Raw genomic sequence first — 18,446 nt, 5'->3', positions numbered from 1 at the left:
AAGGAATCAGGGATGAACATCAGCCCTAGGATACTCAACTTCCTGCTAAAAAGAAAAAAGTTAACAGAGCACAAACCTTAATGAAGCAGTAACCAAACTAAAGAGGTATAAACTACTTACACTTAGTCACATATTTCCATCCTACAACTAAGGAGTGGGACTCTCACACCTAACTGAGGAATTTCATAGACTCAGTCTACCTAGATTACTTGCAAACTGTGCCCAACCTTTTAATGAAAAATATCTAACTGGAGACTGTTTATCCCAAGCTGGGGCTGTATCTTATTTTTCTATTCTTAACTCATAGTAAAGTGCCCTTCATAGTAGAGTGAGCCAAAGTGGTCAAATTCAATATCAATTTCTTGTTAGTTTTTCTTTTTCCAGCAGATTTAAAGGACACACTGTATGTAGGTACTCTTCTATATTCTGTATACAAATTATTCTTATAGAAATCCTGTTAGGTAACTATTATTGTTGTTAATAATATCCCCTTCTCATAGATAAAGAAACTAAGGTTGGTTAAAGGATATTAACCATCTTGATGTCAATCAGCAAGACAGAATTAGAATTTATACCTATGTCTGTTGTTTTCTAAAACTTGTGTTTTTTCATGATATTATGCTACCTTATTGATCAGAAAATACATGTTAACAAATCATTTAGAACTGTATGATTTTTGACTCCTTTTAGTAGATCTTCAATAAGAGATTAGTGAAAAATAATGACAGAGTGGTGCCTGGGTGGCTCAGTTGGTTGAGTGCCCGCCTCTTAATTTCGGCTCACGTCATGATCCCAGACCTCTTTCTCTTTCTCTCTCTCTCTCTCTCTTCCCAGCTTGGGCTCTCTCTCTCTCTCTCTCTCTCTCTCTCTCTCTATCTCTCTCTCTCTCATTCTAAAAAAAAAGATGATGATAGAGAAATATAAAGGCATTAAAAGGACATGTTCACATCTTCCTGATAAAAGAATAAAGGTACCAGGTGTTCTAAATAAGTAAATCTGCCAATCCATGAGAGGACATTCTCTTAACAGGTCATGAGAATATCATATTACTCAGCACAGAGCAAATCAGGTGATACATGAAAGGCTGATACTGTATTGTATTAAAGCACTTGATAAGTACTATACAATGTATATAAATGTCAAAAATGATGCATCAAATCCAAGATTTAATTAACATTAGATTAGAGAGAGGAGGAAACAAATGTGAGTGGAAGAGGAATTATCTAGGTTGGTATTCTTAATCACCTGTAATGCTTAGAAAAATAAAGAGCCCTGGGACCATCCCTCCCTGCCCCAAGACATTCTGGAGCATGGAAACTGCCTATTTAACAAATGCTCCATAGGTAATGGACCACACTTTGGGAAAATACTGATTTTGTCCATTTTTTTTTAATACATCAGCCCAAGGCTCATAAAGGAAAATGGTTATCTGAACTTGTGGCACCCTTTTTCGTTAGAACTTTGGCTTAAGTCAGTCTCCTAGAGGCCCAATTCTGTCCTCTTTGATACTTGGATTTAATTTTTCCAGTTCCAGCCATGGACCAGCTAACAGCATGTATCATTGCTATTTGTCTTCTAGAATCACAACCACAGCTGCCTGCATGATGGACCTAAGGCGGTACCCACTGGATGAACAAAACTGCACCTTGGAAATTGAAAGCTGTAAGTTTTTCTAAGAATGCAGCTAGACTGAACTCTGCTTTGAGGTTACTCTGGTTCATATCCAGACCACAGGTCCCGCAAAAGTACTGCTACTACAGTAAATCTGGTGGAGAGAGACGGAGTCAGTATCTTTCCTCAGTGATGCTGCCACCCTCTTAGTCCCATCTCTAAATCCCTGGGAGAGATGTATAGGCAAGATGTAATTGAGCAATAAAAGAAAGATGCTAAGACCCTGGAAGAAGACCAAGGGCTATTCTAGGCATTTAAAGTATGGAATTGGTGCATACAGCTGCAACAAGCTTGGAAAAATAGGTGGTAATGGCAGAGAGACACAGGAAATCCCAATTGTCTTTGCCTCTCAGAGAGGTTATGTCTTTGCAATTGCAAAATAAATGTGGCCTCTGGACCAGTTAAAATATTCACAGAATGTGGATTGGTGGAATATTTTTTGTTTCAAGGGACTACTTTCACTGTCTAAAATTTAGTTTACATTCCTGCTAGAGGCCATATCATGAGCAAGATTGGTGTCTGTGTCTGTGTTTATTTTCTTTCCTGTGCTGACTTGTTTTGCAGTGTTGTTGCTTTTCTGGGCCACGGTTTCTTGATGATTCAATCATCTACCCTGTTGGGTGGGTGAAAACATTGATTTCATGACCCCTCTCCATTTTAGAGGTCATTTGAGATGGAAGAGGATTCGAATCTCTTTTCTTTGTCAGTTCTTTGCAATGTTTTCATGCCTCATCCCACCAAACAATTGGAAGCTGATGATTTTATATCCAGCATTCTAGATAATGAGTAACTTGACTGCTGTGTGGATGGGATACTCTCAGCTGTTGTGAGAAAACTCTAGCTGTGGCAAAGCAGTGCAACTCGAAGTCACTGCTCTGAGTGGAAATACAAGCCTTTATGGAACACAGCTTGTATTTGGCCTGTTAAAAAAGAGTAGCTTCCAGAGATTATTGAATTTACATACATTTTTTTGAGGAACTTGATTTCATACTTGTGCTCTCAAATCATCATTATTTTCACTTTTGATCTTTGCAATAAAGAAATATTTAATGAAATTAGTCTATAAGATTTTGATAATTATTTTTATGTAAGTATTTTGGGATAACTTTGCACTTTATTAACTTATTATAGAATTAAAGTGCAGATTGTTCTTCGAAGTCCAAATTCTTTGGTTGTTTCCAATTGTTTATATAAGGATTTAAAAAAAAATTAGGTTGCCGTGTGCTAACAGTGAGGTTTTGGGAAGAGAATTTTTTGTGGTGAAATTTGAGTGGACTTTTAAATAATCAGAATTGTACACATGGTTGAAGCACTTGTACTCATGTTATTTCATTTGAGCTCTTCATAACCCTCCAAGGTAAGTAAACAAGTCCCTTTTATTTTAAAGAACTGATGCCTAAGGACACAGCCAACATCCAGGTGTTTAATGTAATTAAATTATAATTCTGACAAGGATTTTTTTTTTAAATTAATGTGACAATTCTTCAGACTTTTAGAAAGTTTAAGTTTTAATAAAGGGGCTTTTACATTTCTCATTTCAATTCACAGTTACCCTATTAAATGGAGTAGAATAGATTTTTTCCACAGCCTTACTGAGATATAATTGATGTATAACATTGTGTAAGTTTAAGATGTATGAGGCAATGATTTGATAGATGTATATGTTGTAAGATGATTACCATAATAATATTAGTTAACAAATCCATTACCTCAGTGACATTGTGTGTGTATGTTGAGGACTGAGCTACTCTTTTAGCAACTTGCAAGTGTACAATACAGAATTGTTAACTATAGTCACCATCCTGTAGATTAGATGCCTAAATATTATTCATATTTTAACTCATCTTTGTAAACCTTTAACCATCTTTGATCATCTTCCAAAAACCCTCACCTCTGACAACCACCAAGTTACTCTCTCTTTCTACGACTTCAGTATTTATTTTTGGATACCACATATAAGTAGGATCATACAGTATTGGTCTTTGTCTTATTTCACTTAGTGTAATTCCCTCAAGTTTTATCTATGTTATTGGAAATGACAGGATTTCCTTTTGATCACTATAGCTTTGCAGTATAGTTTGAAATGAGGAAGTGTGATGCCTCTAGTTTTGTTATTCCTGTTCAAGAGTTCTTTAGCTATTCGAGGTCTTTTGTGGATCCATATAGATTTTAGTATTATTTGTTGTTCTATGTCTGTAAAAATGTATTGGAATTTAAATAGGAAATGCACTAAATCTATAGGTGGCTTTGGGTAATAGAGACATTTTAATAACATTAACTCTGATCTGTGAAGATGAGATGTCTTTCCATTTATTTATGTCTTCAGTTTCTTTCATCAATGTCTTATACTTTTCATTGTACAGATCTTTCACTTCCTTGGTTAAATTTATTCCTAAGTATTTCATTGTTTTTGATGATATTGTAAATGGGATTGCTTTCTTTATTTTGTTTTTAGAGTTCATTGTTAGTATATAGAAATGCAACTGATTTTTGTATGTTTATTTTGTATCATGAAACTTTACTGAATTTATTAGTTCTATTTTTGGGACGGAGGCAGTCTTTAGGGTTTTCTATATATAAGATCATGTCATTTGCAAACATGTAATTTTACTTCTTCCTTACCAATTTGGATATCTTTTATTTCTTTTCTTGCCTGATTTTTCTGGCTAGGACTTTCAGTACTACGCTGAAGAAAATCATTGTTGTATGAATGATAATGAAATATGTTATATTAATAATATATATGATATTCTGCCATTATTGGTAGGTAGTTAACTAATTAAGCTTATTGAAATGAATTTATGATCCTAGACTTTTAACAACTAGCTCTGAAGTTGATGCCTGACATTCAACCTTATTTATCCGTTTCTTTCTTCTAAGCAAACTTTAGGCATTCGTTTGTTCTCCTTTTCCCTCTCCCTCACCCTCTCTTCTCCCTCTTTGCCTCTACCTCCCTTCTCTTTACTTTTCTTCTCTCCCTCCTTCCCCTCCTGACTGTCCTTCTTCCCTACCTCTCTCAAATGCAAATGACCTCAATAGTGGCATTACTAAATCATTATTACCTTGTCTCTATGCCAGCAATTCATATATTGGTTTAATGGCAAAGAAAATAATATAACTTGATTCTGAGTGAGGGAATATTAGGATTGAGTTTGTTGCAAGGCCATTTAATATGTCCCATCCAGAAATGAAAAATAATGCAAAGAGAGCAAGGGGAGTATTATGTGTCTTTGAAATGGGAATAGTTAGGGGACTAATCTCTTATACTCTGAGCCAGATTAGTTGCCCAATACCAGTGTCAGCTACATGGCCTTTCTCCCCTCCTCATGAGGGCAAGATTGTCTTACATACTCTTTAACCCCCATTTTCCAGGTTCCCCACTTGGGGCATGTGAACCACTTGTCTGGAAGGGAATGTGGAATTCTGTCAACTAGATACATTGACAGGCTGTTCACATTGCTAAAAACCCAAAGGTTTCTCTCTTTTTTTTTTTTTCTCATTTGTTAGTGTGCTTTTATCTCAGCCTGTCTCTGGGTGAGTTGGACTAGGCAGCCTCAGTAAATCAGAGAATAAGATTAACACTCTCATTCCCAATGTTGTTGGTTTTTCAGTTAGTCTCAGCCTCAGTGCGATCTACAGTAAATTAGAGAGTCTAGAACTTTCCTAGAAGCTCTGTCATAGATAACTTCACAGGACTATGCCAAGTGTTCACTGAGATAGCCAGTCAGGCTTATCCTTTTAGGACCTAAAAAAAAAAAAAAAAAATCCTACCGCTGCCCTTGTAGCAGCATCAAAAACCAGTTCTTGCTGTCCTCTCATAGTCACTGATTACATACATTATGTTGGGAAAGTCAACCCGCTTATCTGAGCCTCAGTTTCCCATAGATAAGAAGGGAATAATAATTACCGCAACAAATTGTTATGAGGATTAAAGTAACTAATAACGATTAAAAAAATACTGCACTTTGCTTGGTACATAGTAGACATCGAATAAATAATAACTGGTGATGATGATGATGATGATGATATACCAATTTTATTATATTTAAAGATTCTTGTAGTGCTGGAGATTTGACCTAATTATGAGATCTAGTAGATCCAGGCAAGGAGAGATTGAAAACACAGCATTGTCCTTCTCAACTTTTACATTCTAAGTAAGTCTCATTATTTGTAGGGCTGTCTACTTCCTCATAGTATGTCTCATCCAGCTGTGCCTACAGTATAAAATGCAAATTAATTTCTTTTACTTCTGTCAATGGGAAAAGAATGAATAGTTAGCTTCAAAATCCAAAGAGGGAGATTTCAAAGCTCTTTGACATCTATCTGTACTTAGATGGAATGAAAGTACAATCCATTTTAAAATGTAATCCATTTGTGGTTTTGCCAACCTTTTACACTGGCCACAGGAGACAGCCTCACCCACGGATCATCTAAAGTCTGTGCACTCAATGTAGCAAAATGTGCCCATAAGTGTGTGTGTGTTGGCACAGGCTTCTTTTTTTCCTACAGATATTCACCATGCTTCAGGAAAGCAGGAAATAGAAATGTGTCTGTTGTTGTTGTATTGATTTCCAATTTGGATATTTTGTAAAACAACTTGCTGTCAGATTATTGGTGGAATTAAGGCTCCATTTTCTTTTCAACAACTTTATTTGGAATAATCTTTATTAAAGAGGGCAGTATAGATTGATATACTTAAGCAGACTAAGGTACTGAATCCATGTTTACTATGGCACAGGTTAATATATTTTGGATATAGCTTATGCTGTGTACTGCTCAATATTTTTGGAAATATACATACAGGGTTTTTAAGAACTTAGTGGAAAAGATAATGCATAGTGTTCTTCCACTCCTAAAGTGAAAATTGATGGCATCTTAGAGTATGTCACTAATACTCTAAGTATACCACTTAGTATACCACTCTGTGATAATCAGAGTGGTATCACAGTATGTATTGTGGATCAGGGGACATTTATTTATTTTTTATTTTTTATGAGAGAGAGAGAGAGGGCGCAAGTGAGCAAGGGACAGAGAGAGTGGGGGAGAGAGAATCCCACACAGGCTCGGCACTGTCAGCACAGAGCCCTAAGCGGGGTTTGAGCTCACCTGAAATGGGACTCAAATTGGAACCATGAGATCATGACCTGAGCCGAAGTTGTACGCTTAATGACTGAGCCACCCAGGCACCCAAGAGGATTTATTGAGTACGGTAACTATCTGGCATTGATTTCTCAAGTTAACTAAACAGGTCACTTAGCTTTTTCAAGCTATGGTTTCTCATCCCTACAATATTGCAATACCTTATAGGTAATGAGATAAGACAGAGATCTTTGTGCCATGCTTGGTGCTGATCTTTCCATAGGTAGCAGCTGTTATCATTATTCCATCGTTATTATCATTACCAATTTCACCTGGATTATTGTGCTCACTTAGAGTCACAGCATTTTCAAGGGATATTTAGCAGTCAGAATTATCAAAATGTGAATGATACATAAAGTATGGAGTATGAAGAACCAGTAGAAGAAATGAGTGGGAGGAGGGATGTATCCTAGGAATGAGAAACCTAGGGAGAGAGTGGCAGTATTTGAATGGGATAGTTGTTTTCAAAAAATTGTAGTATTTCCTCTTAAGAGAGCAGACCATGTCCGCTCTGGGGGCAAAACTAGACTAATGGTAAAAGATGCCAAAAGGCACTTTTGGACTGAAATATTTTTTAAAAAGAAAAGTTCATAGCAGTTACAGCTGGTGAAAATCCAGCAGGTCGTTCAATGCTATAAGACCATTTTCTGGGGAAAAGAGGATTCTTGCATTGGGCAAGTGATGGGATGATATGATTTCTGAGGAGCTCTGGGTTGATGGTTACTTGGTACCAGCAAAAATAGGAAGGACTTTAGTTAAAGGACAGTTAGGCAAGCGCTGGTTTCTGTGAAGATGCTGATCCCATATGTATATACATCTGAAGCAATGTTATTTATGAAAAGATGAAAATCACATCCTGGCTACGATTTTAAGTAGATGGTGTGTGTGTTTTGCTGATGGTCTGTTGTTATTTAGCTAGCATCTTTCTTTTCTCAGATTTTCCTCACAGGAATATCTCTTACCATTGTGTGTGTGAGGAGAAACACTCAGACCCCCATATTTTCCTGCCTTTCTAAATAATTTTGGACCCCCTTGAGGGTTTTTAAATATATATATTTAGTTATATTTATAATTAGTTATAATTATTTACCTAGAGAAAATCAAAGAGAACTGCAAATGCTCCATAGTGTCACTGCATACAAACTTAATTTGCATCGCTGTTCTATTTTGGTATTTTCTTGACTTGTATCTACTGGCTTGGAAGTGGGGAGTTTTTCTTCCCCTCCTTGATGTGTGAGATACTTTGCTTCAATGTGATCTCCATTGAACCATCTTTGTTGAACAATTATTATTCTTATTCTCTTGTGACAATAAATAAGTACCAGGATGTGTGTTTAGAAACACTGGCACCTGATGCAGATAGTACTTGTGATTTGGGGTATTTGGACTTTAGAGCTTCTCTCCTTACAATTTGTCCATTATGAGAAAGTGAAGAAGTGACTTAGATATAAAGGGTGCATCTTGATATGGAGTATGAAAAATGAAAATATTGAACTCTTTCCATCTAAAGCTTTTTTCCCCTGGAGTAAACAGAAATCTTATTTTTTATTCACATTTTTAAAATTTTCTCTTTCTGTAGTCTATTTTCTCCTTCTGGGATTCCTACAAATAGATATTGGGTGTCTCACATCTATCTACCATGGCTCTGAAATACAATTTGTAGATTTTTATCTTGCAGATTACTAATATTTATTTTATTCTAAAGAAATTATTATTAGTATTCTATTTTGGCCATCCTGTTTTCAATTTCTAAGAACTGTCTTATTCTTTGATAGCTCATTTTCCATAGTCCCTTGTTTTCTTATGGAATGTTCTCTTTAGTTTACAGATATCATTTAAAACTATTTTACAAGTTTTCTTCTCTCTTCATTGTTTGATATCCTTTTGTGATGGTATATGTTTATTTATTATGGTCTTTCTTTTTTTATGCTGTTGATTTTCCTTGTAAGTCAACTAATCTTGGTAATCAGTTCATATTTGTAAACAAAGGGCTAGTTTGGCCAAGGAGTTACTGATACAGATTTTCTGAACTGATGTGGGTTTCCTTAGCACTTTTACATGACTGTTTTCATAGTCAGATTCTTCCCTGAATAAGGAGAGTGGGGACAGGAAGAAAACAGGGCTTGATGACCAGGCAGCCTTCCTCTTTAGAAGAGTAGGCTAAGACCTTTCACAGATAACCAAGGCTTATCTGAGGTTTAAGTACCTTAGATTATTTCACCCTTTCATTTCTGGAAGGATGTGATAGAACAACTTATCCTTTTATTCCCCTCCATCTGTAGCAGTACCCAGGGCTATCTGGCACTCTGTTCTGATTCTCTCTTCAGCCCAATATGTAAACTAGGAACCCAGGCAGCCCCACTTTGTTTAAGGAGCCTTCTTCCCGCATTGTCTAGGGGCAGTCACTACAGCCAGATATAAGAGAATAAGAAGTCTGGTGGTTGCATGGTGGCTCCTGCTCTGTGAACTTGCTGAGCCTGCAAATTCTCTAGTGCATAGGTTCTCAACTTTGCTGCACATCAGATCCCCTGGGGAGTTTTTAAAAATCCCAATGAACAAGCCACACCACAGACCTATTGAATCAGTCATTTTAAAAGCTCCGTAGGTGGTAACAGTGAACAAAGTTGGGAAAGAGTCCTCTAGGGCATAGTTTTCACTCTTGAATGAGCATGAGAATGTCCTGGACAGTTTGCTAAACACAGATTGCTGGGTCCTATCCCTGGGATTCCTAACTTAATGGGTCTGGAATGAGGCTCAAGAATTTTCATTTTTCGCATTTGTTGGTGCTGCTAATGCTGCAGGTGTAAAAACCACACTTCTCTGACTTTAGTGGGAAAATCAGCCCTCTCCGTTGCACTTCCCTGTGCAAAACTTGTTTCCTTATTTGGTTTTTTCTATCTACATAACCTCATCTACATTCTAACTTTTGTACTTTTGTGATTTTCCAAAATTATTGGCCCATTGATGTAATGATACCTGCCTATTTTATAGTGCTATTATGGATTTTTACTGTTCTTTCTTTTTACACTTATTTCTATGAGATTTGAATAAGGTGGGAAAGGTAAATATACTGTCTTAGAGTGGAATTCTCCTTTTTCATACACATATTCAATTTTTAACTACATAAACAATTTTCAACCTCATTTTAAAAATTTAATAGCATATCACAAATATTTTATGAAATATTCTCTTCTAATTTCTTGTGTATATCTAGTATTCTACATGTGGATGAATAATAATTTATTTAATGGGTTCCCTATTATACATCATAAAATGACTACTATTTTGCTCTTTTTAATAATGTAATTTGTGCATGATTGAAGCTATCATTAAATACAATCAAGATTACATATCTATGTGTGTATATATATATATATATATACACACATATATATGTATACATACTTATGTATAAGATTACGTGTGTGTGTGTGTGTGTGTGTGTATGGCTCTTTTGTACAATGTAATATGTAGTGTTAAATTTAAATTAGTTATTTAAAAAAAAACACTACAAATTCAGTTCTTCAGTCTAACTAGGCATATTTCATGTGCTCAGTAGCCACATGTAACTAGTATCTGCCATATTGGACAGTGTAAGTATATAGAACATTTTCATCATCTCAGAAAAGGCTGAGTAACATAAATATATGAGGCAAATTCATAGAAGTTGAATAAGTATATCATAGAAAAAATAAAATTTAAAGTCTTTGGGTATGATTTTACATATATCCTGATTTCAAAAATACTGTAATATAAAAGGAAGCCAAAGGACATTAGAATTGAAGTATAGTTATTTTCTGAATTGCAAAGAAAACCATTATTTTATTGTTCCTAAGCAGGCAAACCAAAAGGAAGCATAATTCATAGTGTTATCAAATTAGTATCTCCCCTCTCACAGATGAAAATCTGCCTGCCATATTCATTTCCTGCAAGGCACCATTGGGCTCTCTCTGACATGGTGTTCAGAGCAAAGCAGTTTATGAAGTGTGTATGTATATCTTAGTAAACACTAGCCTAACAGGTAGGATGTGGATAAACTATATTATCCTGGCAGTGATCAAGATTGCCACATGAATTCACAGGAACCTTTGGAATCTAGAGTTCTAGGTAGAGAGAATTTGGGGAGATATATTTTAGCAGTAGACTCAGTCCCTTACCAGATTTTTGCCCCGTGTATATCAGGGTAAATACTGTGCCAAACCCAGGTAAATGAAACACAAAGGCTTCCACCCCTCATCTGTAGTAAGCTGACTTGGTAACTAAAAGAGCTCAAAGCTTAAGAGCTGTTCACCCCTCTGACCATGTGGTAAGCGCAGGTGTAAAGTTTCAGGATGTGTTGGCACAGGCTCAGCTTGCAACTCAGAGAACAGAGAGGAGCAATTATAAGGAAATGGATTCCCATTATTAGTTCTTAAACTGAAGTGTTTTCTTAAAGACTAAATGAGTTCCTGAGTCCCTCAGGACAGAGTTTTGGATTAGGCTCTGCTCAAAACCCTGTGCTATGTATATTTACCTTTCTGAAGGTGATGGCCACCTTTTATGTTTCTAATACTCATTTTTTTTCCTGCTTGGAAACTTTCATTAAAATTAAAAAAAACTCAGTTGAGGTGCTCATTGTATATTACAAATTTTTCTGTGGCAGATCTCATGGTGAGAGGGTGGTGGGGGTACAGACTTGTTTACTTGGTTTTCCTTGAGGCTTAGGAAAGGTGCCAACAGAACTGTCACCAAAAATTGTCTGTTTTTGGCTGGGCTGCATTTTATACTGTATCCTAATTAAGTGAAAATGCCACATGTGTGGCTTTCTTAGCATTTTTTAGTGAAAGCTGGAGAGCACTTCAGGAAACCTGATGTGAACATCATAAGCCAGAGGCATAAATACACCCACAGACCTTCCCTGAAGCATTTCCAGAAGACTCATGTTGTTTTTGTTTGATAGTTGCAGCCCAATGAATTACAACTTAGACTGGCTTTTCTCAGATCCTGACTCTGGCTCCTTGTGTTACCACTTGGAGATATGGTCCTTTCAGTAGGCTTTCAAAACTCTTGATTTGTTTTTGCAAATCAAACACCTTTTTCTTCATGATAGCTTCCAGAGTCTATCATCTATCCCTACTCCCACCTCCATTGCCTTCAGTACCATGATTATTACATTTGTTGTTATCATGATCACCATCATCAATAATAGTCACTACCATTTATTAAATGTTTACTTTGTATTAAATACAGTGCTGTATATACACATATAATCTCATTTATATATCTCATATGACAACTACTAATAGTATTTCTTCTTTACAAATGAGGATGTGGTACCTTAGAGAAGTTGTGCAACTTACAAAAGATCACACACGTTAGCAGGTGAATGTCTAACTGAAGAAAACAGAATCCAGTGTAGCTAGTTTAAGCAGAAAGAGACTTACTTAGCTTACAGAATTCTTGGGAAGACTGAAGAAACAGACTCTAGGCTGAGCTTTTACATATAATTCTCACAGTCACAGCCCAGGCCTGTGTTGACAGGCAGTCAGTGTTCCTGCCACAGTATAATGACTACCTGCAGAACAGAGGGACCGCTGCTCTCACTAGACCAAAACCACACTGATTTTCAGGTAATCTGTACTAATGAAAGAGGTGTTTTGTGCTGTGCCTCTCTCACTTCAAGCTCTGAAATCAAGTCTCCAACAAGTGTATCCAATTGGCAGAACCCCAATTACATTTTGAACCATAGACAGAAGTGAGGAATTATTATTAGGGCAGTTATTATTATTATTATTATTATTATTCATTATTGCTTGGCCAAGGTGAGATGTGAATACAGATCTAATTCTAGAGCCCATGTCTCTAACCATTATACATATATTCTTTGTTTATACACCTAACATAAAATTAATATATTCCTGTTTGTATTATAAATAATTTATTTCTAATAATTCTATATTTATTAAATTCTACCTGCTGAGATATATGCTTTCAGTGGACTTTGTTACTTTCTTTGCCTGCCCCATATCTGAACATTATATTTGAAGAATCCCCTGCTTTATGAAACAAAGCTCACCTTCCATAACGGAAGTTGAAAAAGCCTCACACTCATTCTCTCAGCCTTACTTGCAACTAGAAGGTGGGTGCAAGACCAAGACTCTACCAATCCCATAACTTTGAATTGGAAATCTGTGCTGTGAGAACCAGTGACTGTGGGAAAAGCCAGCCTAAGAAAGTTAGGAGCTATGGCAGTGGAGGGATGGAAGTGTTCAGGGGAACATATAGCTGTAAGAATCATAGTACCCCTACCCAGTGAAGTTGCCTTCATAACTCTACTAGGACAGTTCTGCGGTTTTGGACATTATTCCTGACTTCATAGTTTCCACACCTGGATTTCTGGCCTAATGTAAGTGGTTCAATATCATTTTAATAACTTGTCTTCTATTTAATTTAACCCGTCACTTTATATTGTTTGCAGCTAAGAACCTTGATTGCTATACTTTTTAAAAAATATATATATATTTATTTTGAGAGAGAGAGACAGAGACAGAGAGTGGAGGAGGGGCAAAAAGAGAGAAGGAGAGAGAGTGTCCCAGGCACTCTGACAGAGCAGAGCCCGACACAGGGCTTGAACTCACAAACCATGGAATCATAACCTGAGCCAAAACCAAGGGTCTCAACCAACTGAGCCACCCAGTGCCCCATCTATGCTTCTTGAAAAAAGGATTATGTCTTATATTATCCTTTATCTTTTATATTGCTTTGCAAATGACAGGTAGGTAGTGAAGAAATTCTTTACCAATTTAATTCATTGATTTCATCAAATTTCACTCTAGAACCATGCCCTACCAAAACAAAATAGTGCCATGAGGAATTCCCTCTCTTGGGATTTATCACCCTCCCTGCCCCCAAGCTATTTGGCAATTGATTTCAGATTATTTGCCTGAAAATATTAGAGACTTTACATGAATTTTTCTGTGGCCACATTAGGTAGAGAGACAGGCAGGCAGAATTTATTGAGCACTTAGTAAGTGCTACGTGCCTTATATTCATTGTCTTATTTTATCCCATCAACCAGATGAGAATAAGAAATTAAGTAAAGGTTATACCTGAGGCATAGTCAAGATTCATTCTGTCAGTCATCCTCAGGGACCTTGCTATCAGTCAGCCTACCACCACTTTGAAAGTATACAAGGGAAGATGATGCTGAAGTCAAATAAACATTAATGCTGGAACGGGGCATTAAGTTTTTAAGCTGTTTTAAGGTAGGAAGTTGCTCTACGCCCTTTGTCCCTGTAATTAAGGGAGTGTTTATACTCTATGGATATGTGCATGTTAATATCATAATATTCATAAATGTGTCAAGAATTTATCAAACCATTGCTAGTCAGTCACTTTGTTTCTTTTTTCTGATAAACAGAAAGAAGTTAAAGATTTATTTCTCAGTAAAAGAAAGCCATTCATTGATAGTTTAATTGATTTAAAATGGCCCTTTTTGTCACCTTTAGAAATAAATATTGATTATAGATATATATTCTGAAACATTTTTGTACTTGAACCCCTGACATAAAATGCTGTTTGAGTCTAAACTTAATCAAATTTACTGCCCATTGATAAGCTTTAGTGGACAGAAATAGAAAAAATACGTTAAGGATGAGCTGGCCTTAAGTTGAATAATTGTGGCTGTTCTGATTACAATTGTATCAAAACAGTTTAATATGTGAGCAGAAGACAGAGAGTATTATAAATTACTTGCATATGCAAAGCAAAGTTGTTACTTTAATGTGTCTTTCCAATTCTACCTTCTCTTCTTAGTGCTTATGTAAATAAAGGTCATGCTGCTTGTCTACAACTTTCTAGTTGTGAAGATACATTAGCAGAATGTTCCTTAAAAAACAAGACTCTTTTAAGATCTAAGGACTATATTCAATGTAATACTAACAATACCTACCATTTGGAATGCCAGTTTTGCAGTGAGCCCTTTACACTGATAAGCTTACTTAATCTTCACAACAGTCCCTTGGGTAAGTACAATGTCACACTATTTTACAGATGGGGAAACTGAGGTTTAAGTAATTTAAAATACACATTTGGAAGTGGTGACAATAGAACTCACTTAATCCTCAAAGCCTAATTACAGAGTATGATAATTTAACCATGTTGGTGATGCTTATTCATTGAGTTAATAAAAACAACATGCGCTTAAGAACACAACTTGAGGGGCACCTGGATGGCGCAGTCGGTTAAGCGTCCGACTTCAGCCAGGTCACGATCTCGCAGTCCGTGAGTTCGAGCCCCGCGTCAGGCTCTGGGCTGATGGCTCGGAGCCTGGAGCCTGTTTCCGATGCTGTGTCTCCCTCTCTCTCTGCCCCTCCCCCGTTCATGCTCTGTCTCTCTCTGTCCCAAAAATAAATAAAAAACGTTGAAAAAAAAAATTTAAAAAAAAAAAAAAAAAAAAAAAGAACACAACTTGAAACTGTAGCTCATAGTCAATTAAACACATACTTACTGGTACCTTACTGGGTTTAGGAAATCATCAAACAAAATGGGGAAAATTTTGTAAAAAGGGGCTCATTAAAGAGCCAGCAGAAGGATTTATTTTAAGCCAAAAGGGGTTTGGGATTCTCATTTTAACCATCTCTCTCCTCTGGGAAATCTGAGACAATGAGAATGCTTTATCAGGTTTTCCAGAAAGAAGAAAACAGATAATCTGCCCTATTCTCCATTGCCAAGTAGGGGATGAGTGACATTCCTGGAGCAATGAGAAATCCTCAGTCCCTCTAATCACTCTGTTGTAACATTTTAAAGTCCCAGTGGGCCATAATGCAACTCATGCACCCGGAGGAATGGATGGAATATATTTAGACTCAGTGTGGTCTTTTGCTTTCTTCTAGGGCTGGTCTAACGTGTTACTTTTCAAGACCTAATTTCTAGCATTTTAAGCTTCTTAGTTAAACATCATGTGCATCCATAACTCAAGAAGAAAACCAAAAATATATGAGAATAATCTCTGAAGCACAATATGCCATATAAAAAACAATTATCTAAAATTCTCAAACAAAAGAAAGTTTTTCCTCTTTTTGTTTTGGCCATGGAAAGCAGGAAGAAAGGATCAAAGATTAAAGGCTTCTTTTTGATATTCTTTCCTGGACCTTCACAGGTTCCCCCAAAGAAGATGTGTTAACGATTATTATATTCTTGTAAATAACATTGAGTTGGTGAAAAATAACTCTTGATCACAAACTTAGAAGGTGTGTGAAGTGGGGTGAAGATTCTTGGGTCTTCAGCCCAACAATTCTTTTTTTTTTTTTATGTTTATTTATTTGGAGAGAGATTGGGGAAAAAGGGGGAGAGAGAGAGAGGGAGACAGAATCCCAGGCAAGCTCTGCACCATAAGCACAGAGCCCAACATGGAGCTACATCTAACTGTGAGACCATGACCTGAGCTGAAATCAAGAGTTAGAGGTTTAACCAGCTGAGCTACCCAGGCACCCCAGCCCAACCATTCTTTACCTAAGATCCACAGAGGCAAGACACTGCACCTGTACCAGAAAACAAACAAACAAACAAACAAAAACCATGAATAGCCTCAGGGATTTCTACCTTGGCCTTAAGTTGAATAATTTTTTCCTCCCTTCTTTGCCTAGCTCACTCCTACTCATCCTTCAAATCTAAAGCTAGAATTAATGTCTTAGCATTGTCTCTCCTAATTTCCCTCTCTCAAAGCACCTGTACCCTTTATTCATGCAGTTGTTACAGTTGTCATGTTTGTGGGTTTTATTCTCTTATAATCAATGCTGCTTTCTTTCTTGACTGTAAACTCCACAAGATAAGTACCATGGTTATTTTCTTATCATTCCATCCACAGTGCTGAATGCAAAGCATTGTAAAATTCAAAGTATTTGTTGAATAATAAATAAACAAATGGATTGTTGAACAAATAAAGAATAGCCAGCCCAGCCCATTTTTGGTTATCATTTGCTATATTTAAGGATCTCTGTTTAGTTTTACCCTCAAACTGAGGCCATCACTGCCTCCTGAAATTAAGGAGAAAAATATCAGGAAGGGAAAAATGAGACTACGGTGTTTCATTAAGCCTATTCTCACAATGTAAAGGATATACAGATATCAGCTGCCTTCTCAGTCTTAGAAAAAATGGAGAATAAGTAGCCCCTCAGTGGCCAGTCATGTGGGTTTTGGTTTTTTTTTTTTTGTCATTAGGGCACTTTGGTGGATCATATTAACTGATTTTGAAGGATAAACCAATCTTACATTCCTGGGATAAGTCTTACAGGGTCATAGTGCATTACCATTTTTATGTGTTATTAAGTGTGATATTCTAAGATTTTGTTGAAGATTTTTGAATCATGAGAGATACTAAACTATAATTTTTCATTTTTGGCAATGCCTTTCTTAGGATTTGGTATTAGAGATATGGGGCCTCCAAAATGACTAAGGACAGTAGGCATCCTCTATTTTATGTAAGTATTCGTTAGCTTGGTGTTTTTGTTTGTTTGTTGTTTTTCTTTCTTAAATGATTGAATTCAAAAGTGAAGCTATCTGGGCTTAGAGGTTTTTTGTTTGTTTGTTTGTCAGGGAGATCTGATAAATGCAATATCTTTACTAAACATAAAGCTGATCACATTTTCTTTCTTCTTGTGTCATTTTTGCCAAGTTATATTTCTACATAAATGTTTCTGTATCTTCTAAGAGGTTGAATTTTGGCATAAAGTTGTTCATAGCATTCTCTTATTGTTCTTTTAATGCCTATAACATCTGTAGTGATAATCTCTTTTCGTTATTAATATTGGTGATTTGTGTTCTTCCTTTTTTTTAATGTTTATTTTTAAGACAGAGTGAGCGGGAGAGGGGCAGAGAGAGAGGGGAGACACAGAATCTGAAGCAGGTTCAAGGCTCTGAGCTGTCAGCACAGAGCCCTGTGAGGGACTCCAGCCCACAAACTGTGAGATCATGACCTGGGCCAAAGTCGGCCACTTAACTGACTGAACCACCCAGGTGCCCCTGTGTTCTTCCTTTTTTATTGATCAGTTTTGCTAGCGTTTTTTCAATTTTGATAGCATTTTCAAAAATCATCTTTTGGCTCAGCTAGTTTTCTCTAGTATCTATTATTTACTTTATTGATTCCTGTTTTTTATTATTTTCTTCCTTTGCTTCTTTTATATTTACTTTACTCATCTTTTCTATAGATTTTTGTAGATGAAACCTTGGCCACTGATTCAAACTAACTACTCTGATATGAGGATTTGAAGATACAAGTTTTTGTCTAAGCCCTGATTTATTTGCTTTTCCAAAATTTTAATGTATTTTCACGGTCATTCTTCTCAAAATATTTTCTAATTTCTCTTGTGATTTCCTCTTTGCCTTATTAATTTTTTGAAATTGTGTTGTTTTACCTCCAAGTAGTTGGAGTTTTCCTAGCTATAGTATTATTAGTAATTTCTAATTCAATCCTATTGTGATTAGAGAATATATTCTTTGTAGTTCCTACCCTTTTAAAATTTATGGAGGCTTATCTATCTTGGGTAAATATGCTGTATGCAATTAAAAAGAATGGGTATTCTGTACCCAATGGATGTATTGTTCTACACATGACAATTAGATCAAGATGGTTAATAGTATTGTTTGTATGTTCTCTG

The 18,446-nt window shown here is 36.2% G+C and overlaps 1 protein-coding gene across 4 annotated transcripts in view; it reads left to right on the top strand.

The window, feature by feature from the left end:
- GABRB2 (gamma-aminobutyric acid type A receptor subunit beta2) overlaps positions 1–18,446 on the top strand; it is a 247,237-nt gene that overhangs the window by 116,382 nt on the left and 112,409 nt on the right. For all 4 annotated transcript variants that reach the window (XM_058722442.1, XM_058722419.1, XM_058722431.1 and 1 more), the window contains one exon: positions 1,580–1,662. In XM_058722442.1, coding sequence (XP_058578425.1) covers positions 1,580–1,662 — 83 coding nt within the window. The remainder of the gene's footprint in view (positions 1–1,579; positions 1,663–18,446) is intronic.

Source organism: Neofelis nebulosa, chromosome 1 (genome assembly GCF_028018385.1).
Source record: "Neofelis nebulosa isolate mNeoNeb1 chromosome 1, mNeoNeb1.pri, whole genome shotgun sequence".
NCBI lineage: Eukaryota > Metazoa > Chordata > Mammalia > Carnivora > Felidae > Neofelis > Neofelis nebulosa.
This window is presented reverse-complemented; position numbering and strand designations above follow the sequence as displayed.